Source organism: Mus pahari, chromosome 16, assembly GCF_900095145.1.
Source record: "Mus pahari chromosome 16, PAHARI_EIJ_v1.1, whole genome shotgun sequence".
Taxonomy (NCBI): domain Eukaryota; kingdom Metazoa; phylum Chordata; class Mammalia; order Rodentia; family Muridae; genus Mus; species Mus pahari.
The window spans coordinates 56142241-56163995 of record NC_034605.1 but is presented as its reverse complement, the minus strand read 5'-3'; the positions used below and the strand labels follow the sequence as shown (position 1 = coordinate 56163995).

Below are 21755 nucleotides of genomic sequence, written 5' to 3'. Positions count from 1 at the left end.
TTATAATGCTGCATGACTGGATTGCTTGTTACTTAAAAGGTAAATCTATGTTTCATGATTATATATATATATATATATATATATATATATATATATATGTATGTATGTATATAATTTTGTTTTGTTTTTGTTTTGTCAAGACAGGGTTTCTCTATATAGCCCTGGCTGTCCTGGAACTCACTTTGTAGACCAGGATGGCCTTGAATGCAGAAATCCGTCTGCCTCTGCCTACTGAGTGCTGGGATTAAAGGCGTGAGCCACCACCACCCAGCTCATTTTTTGTTGTTGTTGTTGTTTTACTTTGTATTTGTCTGTGTTTTGAAACAGGTTCTCACTGTCTAGCCCTGGCTGGTTTGGAATGGGCCATGTGGAGCAGGTTTAGCCTAGACTGAACTCAGGAGATCCTCCTTCTTTTGCCTCCCAAATAGGATTTAAGGCCTGTACTGCCACGCCCGGCCTAATTTCGTTCATCTTAATAACCTTGGGCCCAGACAACTGCCCAGGACGAGGACCGCAAGTTAATTCTCCCAGCACAAAAGTCCACCGCGTCTTTACCTGCGGGGTCCAACACCACACTCGAGCGAGGAGGCCCCGCCCACTTCCGGGAGTCCCGGCCCACCCAGCTTCATTGCGTCACTAGCTCGCGCCGCGCACTATTTGACACGCTGTGACCCGCCTGCCGGAAGTCGGGTGGCTGACCATGGCGACAGTGGCGGAGCAGTGGGTGCTGGTGGAGATGGTGCAGGCGCTGTACGAGGTGCGTTCGCCACCGGAGCCTCCCGTGGGCCCGCGGGCCGAGGCCTAGCGACGTGCGCCCCGGATCCGCGGTGCTTTCTGTTCCCCGGGAGCGCAGCGGACGGGGTCTTGGCTGTACCTGCGTCCTGGAGCCCGGCAGGGTCTCAGGGAAGCAGCTCCTGGGAAGGGTGCCGAGGACACGCAAGTCCTCAGAACTACAGTTGGAACTGATGGCGAGACGGGGTCGGTGGGAGTGGGAGGTCTTAGGTGTGAGAAATACCTTCTCATCTATTGTAAACTTTACCCAGGGTACGGAGAGGGAAGTTTAGAAAAGCAGAGTAATTGGGAAACGATGAGTGTGGAGTAGCCTGTCCTTTGCCCACAATTTCGATGTTAAAAGCATTTAACTGTTTGAAAGGTTTTTTAAAAAAACGGTTGAAGGGCTTGAGTGGTTTTATTCAGCTACATAAGAAAATATGAAATCCAGATGCCGGTCTTGGGAGAAGGCTGGTTTATTTGACAGCTGAGCTATCTTGCTGTATCCTATAGGACATATCTCTGTCATCTCTCTGGAGGGCTGTTCAGTACAGAAGTCGCTAACGCCACGTGTGGCAGTGAATTTGTAATTGCATTTTAATGTAAATGTCATTGGCCAAATATGACTAGTGGGTTTGTATTGGACCACACAGATCCAAAACTTGGAGATCATACTGTGAGCAAGCCGATTGATCACAGTGCATAGAAAAGTCACGTTCATTGAAAGTGAATTTCAGTTCTCTTGTTAACATTCCTGAAGTTGCTGCTTACTGGGACCAATAATGATAGTGCTCCGTTATAAGAGCTACCTGAAATTTCCTTAGGAAGAGTATTCAAGAGAGCTTACTTGATTTCCCTATTCTATACTGACGTTCAGTATTAAGCTAGCTATGGCTACCAAGTTACTCAAATTGATTTTTTGTTTTAAAAAGTGAGTAATTTTTTGTTGTACAGTGTGACTTCTTACTCCCCAAAAGGGACCAACACAGACTTAGGAGAATTCTTGGTGCATCACGTTTTCTGAGGAGAGAGAGAGAAACAACAACAACAAAAAACAAACAAACAAAGCAAAACCAAACCCATTGCGGCTCCTGATGGTTCTTTGAGTAATTCCCTAGACTGGTAGTTTTTCATCTAAGGGTAATTTCTTCGTGGGTTTGCCTGTTTGTGGGGTTGAGCAGATGTTTGCCTGCAGTCACCCAGTTACTGGAAAAAAAAATCAAGATTATTTGGAGTTATTCCTAAATTAATTTTAAGAGGGGTCAGAAAAAATTTTAAGTCATACTTAAGAGAGATTTCTGTTCTTGTTCTCAGTTTCTGTGTATTTTTGTACAATTTGATGTCACTATCCCTGAAAAGTAAAGATCTGTGTATGCGATTGTGTGTGTGTGTGTGTGTGTGTGTGTGTGTGTGAGAAAGAGAGAGAGAGATCTATTTAGTTTTAGCAGTATTTTCACATTGACTTGAAAGCTTGTCTGTGAGTCTGTCAGCAGTTTTCCAGTCTCCATAATCTGGGTGTTTGTTTGTTTGTTTGTTTGTTTTAATTATGGTGAAATACCATCATTCATGATTCATTGTTAATCTATTTTTGTATTTAAGTTTGTAAGTACGCATCTGCCTTTCAAGATAAATCGCGATGAGTAGCCTGGGTTCTCCATGAATGCCAAATGCCCCTGGAATTTCAGGCATACTCCACCATGCCTAACTTTTAAATGCCTGAGCTTGCTGGGTATGGTGGCTCATTCCTTCAGTCCAGCACTCCTGATCTACAGAGTGAGTTCCAGGCCAGCCATGACTACATAGTGAGACCTGTCTCAAAAACAAAACAAAACAAAACAAACAAAGGCCTGGGTTTGTATTTTGTTTCCTTTGTTGCTGTTTGTTTGAGATAGGGTCCAACTATGGAGGCCATCCTGACCTTAAACTCAAAGATCTGCCTTCCTGTGCTTCCCAAGTGCTGGGATTAAAGTGATATACCATTAAAGGGATGTACTATCGCACCCAGCTTAACATGGCTGTTTTTTCTGGTAATAACCCACTGGAATAGAGTATCTAGCACTAACTGACTGATGGGTTATTGGTGTGTCTAGATTCTTCTATGTAAACTCAGCCAAGCCTCTGTCCTGAATAGGTGGAAAATAAGGCACTAGAACAGCTAAGAGACCATCTCAGCAGTTAGAGCACTTACAGCTCCATCAGACGGTCTGGATTCAGTTCTCAGCACCCACATGGTGGCTCACAGCCGTTTGTAACCAGTTCCAGGGGAATCTTATTCTGGTGTCTGCAGGTACACAGACATACAGACAGACAGAATACCAACACATAAAAAATATATTAATAACTTTAAATGAAAATAAAGCTAGCTTTGTGCCTCTCAGCATGGAACGGGTTGGCATTCTTTGAGCAACTTATAGAACAGAGAACTGAATTCCTTTAGGCATCTGTTAACTGCTACCCCACCCACATTCCACACTGCACTGTCTATAAGATTTGAGGAGATTTAGCTGGGTACAGGAAATACAGTGAGGTATGCAAAACTCTGCGACTTGTGGAAGTTTGTTTCCATATGACTTAGTTAACTTATCTGTGGGCCGGCTGAGGCGACAGATGCTGTGTTCAGGTGTGTACAGTTCTCTTATAGTCATTTCCTGCCAATCAAAGTTTGAATTATCTGAAAGATAAGAGAGTGTTGTTTTAAGTGTTGTGATTGTATGGCAGTCCCAGTCTTTTCCCTTTCTGTTAATGGGAGCTTTTAAAGCTGACAGTGTTAGGGGTTTTTATGTGCCGGAGTGATTGCCTGTTAAATGGGAAAGGCTTGAGAGCCATTGAGGAAGCCCTGGCTGTGAGGTTTGTGTGGTAAGAATGTGAAGGTCAGGAGAGGCAGGACTGTGGCGGGCTCCATTTCCCAGCAGGCTTTGAAACAGCTTCTTTGGTTTCTTTACTTTGTCTTGCTCTTCTCCCTCACAGGCTCCAGCATACCATCTTATTTTGGAAGGAATCCTAATACTTTGGATAATCAGACTCGTTTTCTCTAAAACTTACAAGTTGCAGGAGCGTTCTGATCTTACAGCCAAGGTAAGAAGTGAAGCTTGTTTCACTCGAGGTTTGTGGGTGCTGCATCTAAGAAGGACTGAAACTTGACCCTGTAGTGGGTCAGATTGCTTCATGAAGAGAAAGCAGAGGGCATGAAGCATCAGAGTAGACTGTGAGCTACACTGAGGAGACAGCAGCCTGTTCCAATGGTCTGAGGATCACATGCGCAGCTGCTGTACTTCAGTGTCTACACACAGGCCGTGAGTTGTCCCTGAGACCCAGAGGTGAGTTCTCCCTGTGTCTTCAGAAAGGAGGTTCAGAGTTGGAAATAATCTTACCTACGTACATCTGAAGTGGAATTTTGGTACGTTATGTTTGCCAGGGAAGAGGAGATCCTGAGCACAGAGTTAAGATTTTAAGTTGTCATGTTACCCAAAACCTGCATGGAAAAGGGGTTTGAGCTGTAGTAGGGGAAGGTGATGGAGGTAAATAACCCCGAACCCAGGGAGGACGGCAGAGGTTTCTGTGCTGCTCTGCTGAATGTGGCAGTATTAGTGCTGCAGTGATGTCGGGCTGCGCTCTAACACCAGTTCTTCTGCAGGAGAAGGAAGAACTGATTGAGGAGTGGCAGCCAGAGCCCCTCGTCCCTCCGGTCTCTAAGAACCACCCTGCTCTCAACTACAACATCGTGTCCGGGTAACTACCTGCCCAAGCCTGGGAGATGTGCGGCGTCCTTGTTAACTGAAGACATTTCTTTGAGTCACCGCTGTAGTTCTCAAAAGTTTCAAGGGATGGCCCGGGAACCTTTTAAACTCTAATTTGGGCTTATCTTTTTGTTTTTCTTTAAAAAGCAAATCTCTCTTCCCCTAACTTTAACTCGTTTCTTGGTTCCCCCTTGTTCTGAGTTCTGGTAGAACTAAGTCCTGCCTATAAATACACCTGTACTTGCTATCCCCAGGACCACAGCATTCTCTGTCAGGTCAGGTCCTTGTCCTTGTAAGGGACAGGTAGTCCAGAGCAGGGACAGCAGCATGCTGTGACCCTCGACTGTGTCTCGGCACCCAGGGTGCTCGCAGCAGGAGCCCTGACGTGTGTGCCCCAGCCTTGTCCTCCCCTTCCCTGCTAATTCTGACTCTGGCTCTGTTGCAGAGGCCGGTGCTATGCGGCTATGTTCTCTTTCTTCAACTTACATGTCGGTTCTCTCAGGCAGTCCCCAGTTCATGCGCATCTTTCTCCAGGACTCTTCCTCTCTGTTCACTCATGTTAGCCAGGAGGGTGTTCTTTACTTTTTTCTAGAACCTTCTGTCCTTCTCCAGTCCTGCGTCTCAGAGACTCCTTGTCATCTTACCATCTGATCTCTCCCCTATATTGGCCTCTCTCTCCCTTCCTCTCTTTCCTTACCCTCTGTCTGTTTTCTCCCTAAGTGGGAGGCAGGTACACACATCCAGTGTGTACATACACAAATGTTTGCAGGTCTGTGGTCCAGTGCCTTTCTCTGCCTCTCTTTACCATATTCCCTCAAGGCAGTATCTCACCGAATGTAAGCTGTCATTGGCGTCTGGCTAGACTGCCTGGTCCAGTGATCCTGCTGCCTGCACAAAACTCTGCTCTATCGGTACCCTCTGTTCTAGGCCTCACTTTTCTCCTTTATGTAATTAGAGAAAAGACAGATTCTGAAATGTGTCTCATGCTTATCTTAACATTGTGTTTATTTCGCACATGTACACCCTGCTGACCCTCACTGCCTGTTAATTTTTCCACAATTTTTATTAAAGCCAAGAGCATTACTTGGCATTGTTTACAAAAGCTAGGCCTGGGGACAGAGGAGTTCCAGCTATTCAGGAGGCTGAGTCAGATGGTCTCAAGTTCAAGTCCTGCCTGAGCTGTAGAGTGAATTTAAAACAGCCTGTCTCAAATAAATAAATAAATAAAAATAAATGGGCTGGGATTGTAGTTCAGTGGTAGGGAATTAGGAGGAGACAACACATTAGGTAGTTTTAAATGTTTTAGTTTGATTTTGTGTGTGTGTGTGTGTGAGAGAGAGAGAGAGAGACAGAGAGAGAGACAGAGAATATGCAAACGTGTGTGTATTCGTGGGTGCCTGTGGTGGCCATAAGAGTGTTGGGCCCCTTGGAGCCACTCAGCATGGATGCTAGGATCCAAGCTCTGGTCTTCACCATAGAGCTGCAAGACATCACTGCTCAGCCGTCTCTCCAGCCTAACCCATGGGATTTACTTGTCTTTGTGATGCTAAGAATGGAACCCAGGCCTTGGGTGTGTCAGCTGAATTATGACCCTGTCTGAACTGATGGAACACCTGTTTGCTTTAGTTCTGAGATGACATGAGAGTGCCACTTCAGTTTTTTCTTTTAAAACATGCCTTACTGAGCTATCTACAGAGCATAGAATTGATTCTTTTAAAATCTCAGTTAAAGATAAATAGGTAGTTTTCATTGTGTCAACGCAGGCATGCCACTATCACCAGCGTCTGAATTCTGGGACATTTCACCTCTCCCCGCCTCCCTCCCTGCTCCCAGGCCCTGATAATGTCTCTCTACCCTCTCTACTGACTAAGGCATTCGGTATAAAAGGTATTTTAGGTATTTCATATGAAAGAAATCATGCCAAGTGTGACATTAAGCTTAGTGCCTTTGGGGCCATCTTTGCTATAGCAGCTATCAGTGTGTCCACCCTCTTTTCTGTGGTTTCTGTCATTTTTAAAGTGTCTTTTACATTCCATAAAGTCTGGAAGTCACCTTTGTATAAGGTTTCTCAGCTTAGTCAATAGAAAAACTGATCTATGACCCGATAGCTTGTGGGTCACATGCTATCCTACTTTACCAAGTCTGAGCAGATGCACAGTTGTCAGCATGCCAGGCTCCCAGTGGTCTCTGCCGTCCTGCCCCAGTGCTGAGCCCAGTGTTAACCTTCCTGGGAGGGAGGGAACTTCCCACTTCACTGTCAATACTGAAGTTTGTGAGATTTCCTTGGAAACCCTCATAGAATTTTCATTTAAGCAGTACTTTCAGATGAACGTCATACCTTCCTTCCTTAATATTTTTCTTAGTATTGCACATTTTATTACACATTGAATATGCTTTCCATATCGGTTCCAATAGTTTTATGAGTCTGGAGTCCATATGTGATGTAACCCAGGCCTTGCAGGTGATAGTATGACTGCTCTTGTTTATGTAGCTGACTTTTGCACACAGTCCCACCACACACATGGTAACATTTTGTGATAAGCCGAGCAGTAAGAAAATAAACAGCTTTGGTTTCTGTTCTTAGAGAATGCCTTCATTGTCTGCCTTGTTACCTGCATATTTTTCATATAGTGTCTTATCTGTGTGAATATCTCCTTCTGATCTTGGTTTAAGAGTTTAGATACTGATGCTGAACTTTGTCCAGTGTATTTCCATTTCTGTGTTTTTAAAATTGAATAGTCACACTTGGGATTTGCCTTTTTGCATTTTTAAGATGCACTAATCTAGTGATTGATACGTGTTTACTTTTCTCTAGTAACAATCCTGCCCTTTTTTCTGCTACCTTAGGAGCAGGCATTCAGAACTGTGTAGATCTTGAAATGCACTGTGCTTACTTCTTCCTTAAGAGAGCACTGTGCGTGGCCTGGGGCAGTCTCTGCTTGCAGCACTTACTGTGAAAGGCGCAGCTGTGTGGCCTCCCCTCTGCTCAGGACGGCCCTGTTCCTGTGAGACTCGTTGCCCTAGAGCTTTAGAGGTTGGAGATGAGGGCTCCATCCTTCTAAGTTCCGTCCAGCTGTAGCCTGTGCTTTAATGTGTGCTGGAAAAAGAGTTTGACAGTTTTAAGCAGAATTTTTATTGTTTTAAATGTGTGTGTGTACGAACACTCGTTGTACAAACACTCGTGTCTGTTCACGAGTGTGTGAGAGTGCATGTGTGACTGCCCGTAAGCCTGTGGAGGTCAGAGGACAACTTTCAGGAGTGAGTTTGAGAGATTGAACTCAGGTCATCGGGTTTTGTGTAAGCACCTTGACCACTGGGCTATCTCACCAGTCGTAATACTTGCTGTTGATACCCTGATACCTGAGCATTCTCAACTTTTTATTTTTATTTTTATTTTTTTTTTAAGGTTTGGTTGGTTGGTTGGTTTTTTCCAGACCATTGCTTTCCTTGAACTGTCTTTTTAGTGGTTTCTGACTCATGACCTTGTTTGGGGGAAGTATGTTCCTTTCTGAACGATTCTTGTGTCCTTGCTGAGTTTGGCTTTGTGTCTTTTACGTTTCTGCAAGTACTTTACTCATTGAATATCATGATACACAGTGTTGCTGGGCGTGGTGGCACACAGCTGTAATCAGTCATAGAACTTGGAAGGCCGGGCAGGAGGTTCAAGAACTCAAGGGCAGTCTGGGCTGTATAATAAGTTTGAGACCATCTTGAGCTACAAAGTCAGGCCCTGCTCCAAAATAAAAAAGAAAATGCCATGTTTCATAGTACTGGGTATTATGACATGTGTCTTTTTAGAAATTTTATAATAAAGCAAACATTTGCTTTATTTCAGGTGTCTTGTATCCATTGCATTCATTGTTGCTCAGATATTTCATCTCAGATACTTTGTGTCTGCTCAACTGACAAGTGGAAGAGAGTAGACAGGACTCCTCCCTCCCTCCCTCCCTCCCTCCCTCCCTCCCTCCTTCCCTCCCTGTCTCTGGTTTGGTTTCCCCCCACTCTCTGCTTTCTGTTCGTTTTGGTTTCTCCCCCACCCTGCTTTCTGTTCACTGCACTTTTGACTTTTTTCCTACTTTGTGTCCCTTTGTGCTCCTGTCACTTCCTCCCAAATGCTGTGAATTGGTTCAGATAGTCTCTTTTCTAGCTTCTCAGGATTGTGTACCTCTTTCCTCCTGAGTTGCCAGATCTGCTTACAAATAAATAAATATTGTCCCTGAGTGCAGTGTGCCAGTTCTCTCTGGCTCACCATAGACACAGTCAGCAGCAGTGCAGTGGAAGCCACAGCTCTGGGCACAGTCCTTTTCCTCACTTGGACAGGAGCTGGATAGCATTCTTTGTGTTGTGTTGCGTTGCATTGTGTTGCATTGCGTTGTGTCCTTATGTCAGCTAAGGGCTTGATGTTTCTCTCCCCGAGAGCCTGCCTTCCACCTCAGCTGTGCCCCCATCTGGCTCTCGTATAGCTGGCTACTGTGAGAGGGTGTGAGGGAGCCTTTCAAAGATCATTAACTCAGAATGAGTTGTTCTTTCAGTGGGCTGCTAAAGATAACATTTTAAAACACTTTAAGATCATAACTCATTTTGCCTATTCTTGCCTTTGAACTTGATCATTTTATATTTCTTCCATCATTGTTTTATTATAGTTTTAGAAATTTTATTTAGCTACTTCCTCCTTTTAAGTTTTAAAATTCAAAGATTTATCATTCATCTATCTCCTTTTTTAAAAACAGATTTTACATTTATTCTTAATTTACTCTTATGAATATTTGCCTGAGTATATGTATGTGTTTGGTGTGTATATGCACCACATGTATACAGTGCCCATAAGGGCCGGAAGAGGACATCAAGTCTCCGGGGACTAGAATAGAAGCAGTCTGAACAACCCATCTTTGCTGAAAACCAAACCCTAGTCATGCACTTGTCTTTCCCACAATCCCCCACTTTTTCTATGTTAAGTTGTAAGAGAGCATATTAAAGAACAGAGCTAATGGGAAGGTGTCTGACTTTTAACTTACCATTCTCTGACTTATCAGAAGGCACAAAGGAAAGGGGTGGAGAGCAAATAGGGAAGGCTGGCTCCACAGCCGTGCTGTGCCCGCTGTTCTGTGCCCAGCTGGATGCTGAAGTAAATCTCTCCCTGTCTTTTCCCCAGCCCTCCAACCCACAACATCGTGGTGAATGGGAAAGAGTGCGTCAACTTTGCCTCCTTTAACTTCCTTGGGCTGCTGGCCAACCCTCGAGTGAAGGCGAGTAGCGCGGAATGCTGAAGTGGCTGGAGACACTGCTAGCCAGAGAAATGACATGAGAGACTGGGGGTCGTCGGAGGGGGACAGTGTTTCACAGTACTGTCTAACAGAATCAAATCTGGACTTGGACCATGCAGAAGGCTCTGGTGGGCTTGGTGTGGGTGACAGCCAGAGAACCTAGGAAGCCAGACCTGGGTAGAAGACAGAGAACATCCCAGAAGTTGCCCCAGCTCCTGTTAGGACCAGGACTAGCAGACGCCCTCCAGGAAAGCCTGGTGGTCGGTGGGCTTGCAGAAGTAGGCAAATGGTGCTTCTCCCTTCCTTCAGTCTTTGTCTGTTATTAAACCCTGGTAGTGTTGCTGTAGTTACAAGAAGGAAGGGAAAGTGGGAGCAGGGACAAGGAGCCATGTAGGGCCAAGAATAGGAAGGGTCGTCTGCACTGTGCACAGGAAGTCATTGCACGTTTGCTTCCATACAGGACGCAGCTTTTTCGTCTTTAAAGAAGTATGGCGTGGGCACCTGTGGTCCTCGAGGGTTCTATGGCACATTTGGTAAGTGCATTTTTCTCAGACTCCCTTGAGGAGTCTTAGGAGTATTCTTAAATGTCAAGCTGTGTGTATACACTTTTCATTTAGTTCTGTTTGGGAGCATGGGTGGGACTTAGTGGGCAGAGCCATAAGAGCAGAAGGATGTGCAGTAGGCTCTACTTCCCAGCGCATGGAACAGGCTTTCAGTTGTGCATGGCTGTTGTTGGATGAAAAGGCCAACTTCTGGGGCTCCATGTCTAGTGCCACGGTGCTGCAAAAGGGCAGGCAACAGTGCGTTCCCGCAGGACAGGCGGCATTGTACCTCCCTTTCCTATCGTCCACTGGCAATAAGTAACAGCAGGCCACATCTGATCCAAAGGCAGGGCTGGCAGAGAGCCCTGGGCAGCAGGTACCATGGAGAAAGTGGGAACACATTGCTCGGTTGTGACTGTACGATGAGGGTGGAGGTCACCTGTCTATGTGTGAGCTCCTGCCCACATGGCAGGGTCAGAGGACTGAGCTCAGGCTAGCCCCACTGCCAGGCAGCATGGGAGACGAGTGTAAGGCTAGCAGAGGGCTCACTTGCTTCTCGCTAGCAGGGAATTGTTCCCTTGGTGTAGGACTAGAAAACAGGAAAGCTGCTTTTTACTGGGGTGGGAGCATTCTCCTCTTCTCCTCCTCCCTCCTCCTCTTCCTCTTCTTCCTTCTCCCTCTTCCTCCTCCTCCTCCTCTTCTTCCTTCCTTCCTTCCTTCTTTCCTTCCTTCCTTCTTTCCTTCCTTCCTTCCTTCCTTCCTTCCTTCCTTCCTTCCTTCCTTCCTTCCTTCAGAAGAAGAAGAAGAAGAAGAAGAAGAAGAAGAAGGATTTCCCAGAGCTGTGAAAGTGTGGTTAGAGCGCCCTGTTCTCCCTGGTGACTCTCATACACTAGATGCGGTCACTTAGTGATCCTCAGTGAGGAACCCAGTAGGAGGTTCAGACTTCAGGCCTTAACCTACCTGACCCTCTTACGGAAGCCTCCACTGCACCCTTAAAGCAAAGCCATTTCTTGTTAGCTTTGCTGTGGGCTTCTCTTGAGCACACACAGTTGACCTCCATATGTGTGCATTTTTCCCAGTTTTGCAAAACTAAAACTGTTTTACATGTTCTGAGTCCTAATTTTTCTTTGCTTTCTTTTTCAAATTTTTTTATTTAAGCAGTTTTGTACAGTATATTTTGATTATGTTCCCTCCCCCAACTCCTCCTAGATCCCACCCAACTTCAGTTCATTTTCTCTCAAAAAAGATGAAAAGGAAGACAAAAAAATGCCTAAACAAAGCAAAGCAAATAAAGCCCACCCCACTCCCCTAAAACAGTCTGATTTGTGTTTGCCAACTACACCTGGGCATAAGTCCCGCCCTGGAGTGTAGGTGCTATACAAGTGACACTCCACTGGGGACAGTGGCTTTTTTTATTTTTTTATTTTATTTTTATTTTTTGCCAAACAGGTGTCAGTTACAAATAACTTCCGTAGATGGGGTGGACTGTGATTTTTGTTGGTATGGATGTGTTTGGGTTTTTGTGACTCTAGGCTAAAGCCACACACAGCCTGTGTGTTCTGGGCATACGCTTGTCCTCTGAGCTGAACCCTGGCTCCACAAATGAGAATATTGTAAGTTTAAATGGCCACCAGAGACAAACAGTGAATATACAGGGTTAGAAATACTTGCAGAGGACTTTATAGATCAGTCACTCCCTCTGTCCAGGACTGAAGGCTCATTTGAGCAGGGCTGCAGGCTCATGTGAGGACCTTCTTCTTTGTACTTGTTAGGTTTGCTGGAACTCTGTAGCTCAGGACTTAGCATTTCTTTTCCTAACCACAAAGGTTGCCTTTAATTTGACCTTCTTCCCTCCTTTGTGTACATTTGGGCATCTGTTTTCAAAGTTTGCTCCCTCTTTTAGGTCTTCTCTTACCTTGTAGACAGTGAACGTAAAGCCCTCATAGGGGAAGTAACTAACCCTCCTGTCAAAGCATCCTCCCAGGCCTGAGAGATGGCTCAGCAGGAGAGGGAAGAGAGGACGCACTCGCTTACGGCATCCTCTGATCCTGACACATGCACACGTGTATGCGTGCATGCATGCAAAATAAGTGTTTTGTTTTGTTTTTAATTCTTTTTGCCCATTTACTGAAACAGAAAGACTGTAGAGCAATGACCAGTGACCGAGGTAAAGTTTATGTAAAATGTGGGTAATGTGGCTTTCCAGATGTCTGGCTGAGAGAACTGAACATCGAGTTCTTGCAATGGTCAGCACACAACATACCTGTCATGTGTAGACTCCACACAGCAAATCTACTCATTTGTACTGCTGATATGTGTTGTTAATACTGGTTTAAACACACTACACTACAAAGTCATGATTGGAATGCCTCCCCCACACTTCTGTGTGGTTTGGGCCGAGAGCCTTCTCCCTCCATGGTGCTTAGGTCCTATGTGTTCAGGAGGGTGTGATGGTGCCTGTTGGTTCCAACATTTCCCTGTTTGCCTCCTGTGTCACCCTCTGCTGCCTTGGGAGTGGTCTAATGCAGGTGACCTTCCCTGGCTTCTGGTCTTCCCCTGAGTCAGAAGACATCACTGTACAGCAGGGAACCTCCTGTGGGCGCTCTTCAAAATGCCCACTCCATGTGAGAGTAGTCAGCTGCGCTGCTGCTGAGGGCTCAGAACTCATGTTCTGCAGACTCCTAGATCAACCGCTGCTTTTCTTCTGGTCTTAAGATCATGGTTTTTAGGTGTGGGGAGCACCTCAGGCACATAGCTGCTGCTGTGAGCATTTCAGTAAGAGTCACAGGATCCAAACATTCATCATGACATTTGAATACATAAGCACTGTTGGTTTTACTTTTAGGAAAAAGTAAGTGTGTGCATTTGTCTGTTTATTTTGAGTCAGGTTCTTCCTAAGTTGTCCAGGATGGCCTTGACTTGGGATCTTCCTACCGCAGCCTCCCAGGTAGCCAAGCTAATGTCTCCTACATCTCAGGAGTTCCAAATTTCCACTTATTTGTTTATGTGTGGGAAGGGCATATACCACAGCTCCTTTGGAGGGTAGAAGCCAGTTTGCAGGACTTAGTTCTGCCCCTCCACCATGTAGGTGGCTCTGGGAGCCAAATTCAGATCATCAGGCCTGGTAGTAAGTGCCTTTACCTGCTAAGCCATCTCAGTGGCCAAGGAATTGTTTTGTTTTTTTAGAATAGAATTTATTAACTGAGTCATGGTGACACATGTCTTTAATCACAGTGGTACAGAGGCAGGGGCAGGAGGATCTCTGAGTTCTGGGCCAGCCTGGTCTACAGGATAGCTAAGCTACACAGAAAAACCCTGTCTCAAACCACTGCTACCAACCACAAAAAGAAAAGAATAATATTTACATAAAAATAGAAAGTTCTCAATAGAAAACATCATAATTTGAATTCGAACTACTGTGAAGTTAGCTGTTTCCTAGGCTTTCCTTTGGAAACCAACCAACAGGGTATGCTGTTTCTTCATTTTAATGAAGCCAGACAAGTGGTCTACAGAAAATAAATGTTAACTACTATGAAGTCACATAACTTCATTAAAAGATAAGGGATAACCAGACTTCTTTTTTGAGGTAAAACCTTTTCTCCTAGATGTTAGTTTAATTGAACAGTCTTTCAGCGCTGGGTACTGTTCTGAGTGTTTATTGATGTTAACTTGTGTGTCCTCCCAGTGGCCCTTTGAGGAAGATGTGGCTGTTACATGCTTGTCAGAGGAGATATTGCAAGGCATGGAAGAGATTCAGACTTGTGTGGCTGTACACCCAATGGTGGGTGCCCAGCCTGAACCTAGAAGCCTGGTTGCAGCCTGAGCTCTGGGATAGCTCAGTGGTCAGCCTCCTGTCTCAGGCTCTGGTGAGGTTTGACAAAGTACTGGAGGATCTCAAAGCATCGGTGGCTTTAGGGAGTGTGGAACACAGACCTCCTAGTACTGGCCTCATCTCTGCTGATTGGAGTTATCACATGTAGTGCTTGAGTTGTACTCCATGTGTAGTTGGAGCCTCACTGGCCTGGGTGGATGCAAACAGAAGACAGGGTTGTCAGCAGTCAGCGAACGGCACCTGGTAGTTTTCCTGCTGCCCCCTCCCTTGGATGGGAGTGTGTTCACCTACAAACCAGCATCAAGAGGAACGAGTTATGCACTTGCCCGTGTTGACCCATCACAGAACCTGCTCTGCAAGACTGACACCAGCCAAAACCTGTGTTGTTAGATAGAAGGAAAGGCCACAGCTTCTGAAACTTTGAGGACTAGGCAAGTTGTTGATTTCTCTCTCTGATTCTCCAGCCCAGCATGCTGCAGCTAGCTGTATGTGAATGGCCATCAGTGAGCACAGTGGTGAGCATGCTCCCCTGCACCTGAATGTATGTGGGTTTTGTAGCACACAGTGATGAGCGTGCTCTGACACAGTTTCTATTGCTGGAGGCCTTCCTCTAAGGCCCTGGGACAAGCCCTGGTATGTCTAGCTTCTCGGCCCCATCTCTCACCAGTGACAGGAGTCTGGAAACCTGAGGGGCCCTTTCAGTGTTAGTAACAGTGTTGTATCTGCTTCTAAAGTGACAGACTACATAGCATCTGAAATGGAGCTCTCAAACCGGAGCAGTTCCCCGTGGCCCGGTAGCCTGGACTAACCCTCCAGCCGAATGCTGGCAGTTATGCTAGACTCCTGTAGTTGAAGGGGGTCTTCTGTCTGGATCTCAGAGGCACAGGCTATAATGCTCCAGACCCGAGCAGAGAATGGAAGGAAGGTGTCCCTCAGACTGACCTGTGCTTAGCAACTTGGGGAGGAAGCAGCTTATAAAGTTCTTATTGCTTTCTGCTTTCTGGCCATTTTACCTGAAGCCTTTTCCTGGTGACATTTCTCTGGGTAGCCACATGCCTTAGGCTCTGTCTGTGTAAATACTGTAATCTAGGACTCGCTGAGGAACTTAGTCGTACGGAAGCCACATTTACTTAATGTTGATGAAAGTATCTGTGATTTGACGGTGGCCATTGGCCGTGTATTCCTTCCAGTAAGGGCCTGCTGTTCCTTACAGTGATGTAGCCCATAGACAGTGTGGCCCAATGATTGTGGACGAGCCTGCTGTGCCACTGCTTGCTAGCTTGAAATGGGATCTGCTGTTTGTTTTCAAAACTCTAGGACCTTTTAGAGAATCTAGCTGATCTGGGGTCTGCCATTGCCACTCCCTACAGTCCCTTGAAGGAGCCTTGCCCTTGCCAGTCCTTAGAGTCTCCTTGGTTGACACACCCTGACTCCTCCTCCCGTGCTTTGGAATCTGCCTCTACTCCCCTGCCTACTCCTGCCTCGTCAGTGGTAAGGACCGGATCCAGTTCCCCTCCCTGAGCTGGAAGTCCTCCCTGCACAGAGCGGGTGCTGAAGCTATCTGCTCCGTGAGGCACAAGCGTGCACAGGGTAAAGGTGTGTTTATGAGCCAGTTCTCCCTCAGAATGCCTCCTTTTTAGGGGGCTTTGATGCTCTAGGACTGAGCCAGTTGGTGGTGAGCTGTCTCAGAGTCTGATATGCTTTCTCCTGGACATGAATTAACGACTCAGACTGCATTGAAAGACTACAAGGAACCATGATTTTTGAGTGACTAAATATGTCAGCTCACAATTAAAATGTATCTGTTATACCAGCACCCCTTTTTCCCACTTTTATTGAAAATAGATTTTTTTTTCTCATATATCCTGATTATAGTTTCCACTCCCATCCAGGTCAACCCCCTTTCTTTCTGTCATTAGATAACAAACAGGTTTCTAAGGGATACTAATAAAATAAGACAGAATAGAGTAAGATGAAACAAAAACTAACATTGGAATTGGGTGAGACAAACAATAGGAAAAGTGCCCAAGAGATGGCACAAGAATCAGAGACTCTATCTTTCTGTGATGTCTGCCTGTGGGTTGTATTAATGAGGGTTCTCTAGAGTAACGAAACTTATAGAGTGGAGGGTGGGGGCTAGAGCACATGTATCACGAAGATTTATTGGAATGACTAACAAGCTGCAATCCAGCTAATCCAGGAATGGCTGGCTGTGAAATGAAAATCCAGAACCCAGTAATTGCTCAATGTATAAAGCTGGATTTCTTGGCTAGTCTTCATTTCAGTGTCTGCTGGAATCCCAAAGAAATAGTTTCCAATGCCAGTGAAGGAATGAAATATATGTGCTAGCAAGGCTAGGGCAAGCAGACCGTGAGCAGCACCTTCCTTCTTCCATGGACTTCTATAGGCTTCTAGCAGGTGTGGCCCAGATTCAAGGTGCATCTTCCCACTTCAAGATCCAGATCAAAGGTGTGTGTATTCCTACCTCAGAGATCAGTCTAGAAGTCTCCCACCTCAAACCAAGCTAAAATAATCTCTCACAGGTGTGCACTCTACTTCTGAATTCCAGTTCATTCCAGATGTAGTCAAGTTGACAGCCAGAACAGCTAACACGTGGGTCTCTATTTGTTCCCATCTGCTGTAGGAGGAAGCTTTTCTGATGATGAATGAGTAAGATACTGATCTACGAGTATGATGCTTGGTCCTTCAAACAGTGTTTTGTATGGAAGGAACCTTAAGTCAAATCAAGTATTGGTTGGTTGTTTGTGCTTCCAACTTTGTGCTACCATCTTACATGCAGGACAGCATTGCAGATTAGAGGGGTTGTGACTGGCGAGGTGGTTACATTTTCTTTTGGTACCATGCAAGAATTCCTGTACCGAAGATACTAGAACATAGGAATGGAGGCTCTATGTAGACTTTTTCATGCTCAATGAGTTGTGTGTTATCATCAGTCGTGGAGCCTTACATCAGTTTGTGGAGAATAGCCTATAGTCTTAGCAACAACCTGTGTTGTTTGGTATTCCCATGGGATCCTCTTGGCCAACAACTCCATTAAATGTAACCCATTCCTGGTACTGGCAGCTTCATTTGGTTACAAGAGATGGCCAGCTGGAGCTCTGTTCCTCCTCCCCATTGTTTGGAGATATCATTTGGATTGCCTTCATATACATATACATCTTAGAAAGCTTCTACTGCATACAGTTGTCATACTGCCCTTCAAATGGCCCTTATTTAGCTATTTGTCCCTGTGTTCTCTCCTTCACGCTCTTCTCCCCTCCTCCTTACTTGCTCCTCCTGTTCCCGTCCATCCGTACCTGTCCATTCTATTTCCCTTTCCTATGCCGTTTAGTCCTTTACTTTATACCTACCCTCTGGTTCTGTGGATTTATACCAGCATTCCTAAGCTGCGTCTACACGAGGACCTGGTTTCTGTTGGTGCTGTGAATTTGACTTTGCCCAGTGTTCACTTGCACCTGAGTGCTAACCTGAGCTGTTGGAAAAGACACCACTTGAGTTCTAGCATGTCTGTGCAGAGTAGGTCAAGGGGAGGTGTAGTGGGTTAGGTAAGTAAGGCCGATGTGTGTGGGATTCTGGAGGCAGAGCTGAGGAGGTGAAGTTGCCCTGCTCCATGGTCTGCCACTGCTCCATCCAGTGGGGGCAGTTGGTAATGCCTAGCTGTTCCAGTAGGGGCAGTTGGTAATGCCTAGCTGTTCCAGCGGGGGCAGTTGGTAATGCCTAGCTGTTCCATCCCAGTGGGGGCAGTGGGTAATGCCTGACTTAGGGAGGTAGGGAGCTGCTTTCAGTTCACGGTCTCACAACAACTTTGAGACCAAAGCTATCATAATCTTCTAGGGTTGGGGGGGGGTCGTTGTTTTTGGTTTTTTTATTCCATTTTAGGGGCTGGTAAGTTTACTTGCTGCCAAATAAGTGTTTGATTCTCCAAAACTAAAATACTAGATGGAGACAGTTAATTCTCACAAGTTGTCCTCTGGTCACCACACATGGACTATGATGCACGCTCATGCGCACGTGTGCAAGTAAATATATTTTTTTAAAATTCCATTTTGTCTGTAAGGTGAAAGGGGCGGTAAACGACTATGTACTTTCTATTTTTTGTTAGTAAACGAAAAAGATTTACAAGACAGTTTAACTGTTTTCACTTTTGTCTTTAAATAGATGTCCATCTGGATTTGGAAGAGCGCCTGGCAAAGTTTATGAAGACGGAAGAAGCCATCATTTACTCGTACGGCTTCTCCACCATTGCCAGTGCCATCCCTGCGTACTCTAAGAGAGGGGACATCATCTTTGTGTAAGCGCTCTCACTAGCACTCCTGACCACAGTCCGTCGGAAACTGCACTGTGCTGCCAGCCAGGGTCAGCAGGTCCTCCATGGACCGGTCAAGACCCTCCCCCATGAGATGCTTGACAGTGCAGGGCTCGAGCTCCCCGCACCGTGATTGCTTTTGCTGATGTCCAAACGAGGCGAGCCCGCTCCTTCCCGTCAGCTCTGTGGCCCTGCCATGTGCTGAGTCATGGTCACAGCCTCACTTTGCTTACTGTGCCTGGAAATGTCACATGCTCCTCATTATCCATCCTTTCTGGTCTCCAGGTCTCTGTTGATCTTGCCTCAGTGCTCATTAAGGATAGGAGCTGAGGCAGGGGCAGTGGCTCCATGCTTAAGCGCTGGCTGCTGTTGCAGAGGACCCGCCATGGTTCTCGGCATCCATATACAGCAGACAGCTGTCTGCAACTCCAGTCCCAGGGTCTCTGATGCCCTCTCCGGGTTCCTTGGATATAGGCACACGTCATGTATGTACATATGATCAGACAGTCACTCAGACAAATAAGATAAGAATAAATACCTTTGAAAGGGATATCAGGGCCAACAGGTAGGGATATCCCTGACTGCCGCAGCAGGTCTGCAGACGCGGGTGTGTCCCCTGCGTGCGTGGGGTGCTGTTTACTGCAAGGGGAAAGCTGCTGGCCATGCAGCTGGCGTCAGTGGTTGCTAGCATCTTTGCATTTACCGTGGGGTTTACAAAACCGGCTTTTCACTATAGCAAGCTGTTTTCTTTTTTCTTTCTTTTCTTTCTTTTTTTTTTTTTTTTTTTTTTTTTTTTTTTTGGTTTTTCGAGACAGGGTTTCTCTGAGCAAGCTGTTTTCAATGACTGCAACTTACACATTCTAAATGTAAGGACAGGAAGAAAATGAAGATGAGCTAGGAAGGAGATGCTCTCTTGCATCCCCTTCCCATTTATGTGTGTGTGTGTGTGTGTGTGTGTGTGTAAGCTCAGGGCTGGTGTTTGGAGTCAGCCAGCAATGTTCTCCCTCACTCATGGCAACCCTGAGCTCCCTGAGGGCTAGTCTGGCTAGCTAATTTGCTCTGGGGAGCTCTTCTCCTCACAGGGGGCATTTACACAGGTTCTGAGAAGCCAAGCTCCAGTCCTCACACTTGTAAGCAAGCACTCTAACCGCTGCACCACCTCCGATCCCTACGTACACTTCTGGGGATATATTTTATATCTTTCCTTGCTATCTTAACCTACTAAAATATGATCACTTCAGGGGGGTTGTTCCATTTTGGGGTTTATACTCGTTGTTTACAGTATTGGCCTTTCTGTGCATATGCAGAACTATTCCCTTGAGAATTCTTTCAGTTCTGGGTGGAGATAGACTCTTCCTGCCATTGGTTTGCTGGAAATACCTCTCCTCACTTTCACCTTCCTTAAATCTGACTGGTGATGACCTTCAATCTTCCTGTCTCTTTGTGTGTGCAGCTGTCCTTTCGGGAAGTTATCGACCCTCTTGGCATTCTCGTATCCTTTTCTACCCGCATTGGCCTAGGTACTTGCTTTTTAATGCTGCCCCAAAGCTCCTGTGAGCCATCTTCACCATTTGCGAATGGCTGGTCCTGAGCTCAGGGACTCTCCCGTGTCTGACCTCTGTGGTGCTGACGCCTCCTGCCACGCTTTCTTTTCCTGCTCATTGTGCTCTTTTAGCTCTTCACAGTCGTGTTTCTTCCTGTCAGTTTCTGTTAGAACACTGAGGAGTTTATCTACGCTTCCTCTGAGCTCCTTGGGTTTCCTGAGAACGTTGTTGTGAGTCTTGTGAGTTCTCTCCATCACTGATTACTGTGTAGTCAGCTTCTGCTACCTTATTTTGGCATAGTGAGGTTTTACTTTTTAAGATTTCTATTTAACATGTGGGTGTGTTGTCTACATGTATATATGTTCACACCATTTGTGTACAGTGCCTACCATGCGAGTGTAGTGCCCACAGAGGTCAGAAGAGGATGTCAGATCTCCTAGAACTGGAGTTAAGAGTGGTCCCCTAGGCATCATGTGCTGTTGGGAATTGAACCCAGGTCCTCTGTAGAGCAGCAGTGCTTGTCACAGCTGAGCCAGCTCTCCCATCCCAAGGTCTTAGTGATTGAAAGCTCTTGATGGTTTTGGTGTGAAACTTCTGGGCACTCAAGGAATCTTGACTTGTCTTCATGCTGGCTTAATTAGCATGCCCAAGATGAGGTTTACTAGAGGTGATCTGTTGTATTGCCACTCTTTGAACACTAGAGGGCAATCCAAGCCCAAGTTCCTGTCAAATTCATAGATGGTGGTTATGTAGGGATGAATCTGAAGTACCTAGAAAGGTTAGTAAGTTGTCACAAGCCCCAGCCATAGGCCCAGGAAGCTTGTTCTGGATGTCACCGGCATACAGACAGGCACTACAGAATTCTGTTCAACATGCCATAATCATTGTGCATAGATGTACTCTGCTTCCTGGGCCATACATGTACTGGCAACACTGCCAAACTATGTGATACCACAGGCCCCCAAACCACACATCACTGGTGACACGCCAGAGCACACCTACCAGAGTAGTCTGGACTGACTCAGGCAGAAATGAACTTGTGACCCATGATCGGTGCAACTGGCGTGGGTGATCTTGTCTCTTACGGAAGTTGCTCTTACACCAAGGCATCCTTTCTTACCGGGGTGTTACCCTCAGACCTGAGGCAGAGAATCAGTGGAATTCGTGCCTTTTCTGTGTTAGGTTTCCTCCTGTTTGACACTCTGAAGTCAGGTCTCTGCTTTTCTTATTGTACCTCCATGAATGGAGTCTTGGACCATACTACTGGGTGAAGGTGATCCCCTGGCCACCTAGACAGGTGCTCAATGACTGAAAGCAAGTTGGGCTGTGCATATTTGAAGCCTCAAGAGCCTGCAGAGGATGGTGTCTCACTGTAGCCCTGTGATTCTTCTTTCAACCTCACCTGTTTGGGGTTTGCGCACTGTCTTTAACCTGTGAGTTTAAGTTATTTTTGTATTAGGGTTGTAGCCAGGTTCTTTGTGTCAGCCTGCGGTTCCCTTCTGTGACTACTGGCATGCAGTGACTCGTTTCAAGTATGTCTTCCTGATTGCTGATCCCTTCCCTCTGCTCCTTGGCTATTTCATTTTCAGAGTGCCACCTCTGCAGGATGCCTCTGGAGAGTGCCACCTCTGCAGGATCCCTCAGGAGAGTGTCACCTCTGCAGGATCCCTCTGGAGAGTGTCACCTCTGCAGGATCCCTCTGGAGAGTGTCACCTCTGCAGGTTCCCTCTGGAGAGTG

At 46.0% G+C, this 21755-nt stretch overlaps 1 protein-coding gene across 1 annotated transcript in view; it reads left to right on the top strand.

Moving 5' to 3' along the window:
- The first annotated feature begins 652 nt into the window (after positions 1-652).
- Sptlc1 (serine palmitoyltransferase long chain base subunit 1) overlaps positions 653-21755 on the top strand; it is a 46493-nt gene continuing 25390 nt past the window's right edge. Inside the window, exons 1-6 of the mRNA XM_021215363.1 lie at positions 653-757; positions 3739-3846; positions 4406-4500; positions 9661-9754; positions 10233-10305; positions 18326-18458. Coding sequence (XP_021071022.1) covers positions 701-757; positions 3739-3846; positions 4406-4500; positions 9661-9754; positions 10233-10305; positions 18326-18458 — 560 coding nt within the window. The 5' untranslated portion in view covers positions 653-700. The remainder of the gene's footprint in view (positions 758-3738; positions 3847-4405; positions 4501-9660; positions 9755-10232; positions 10306-18325; positions 18459-21755) is intronic.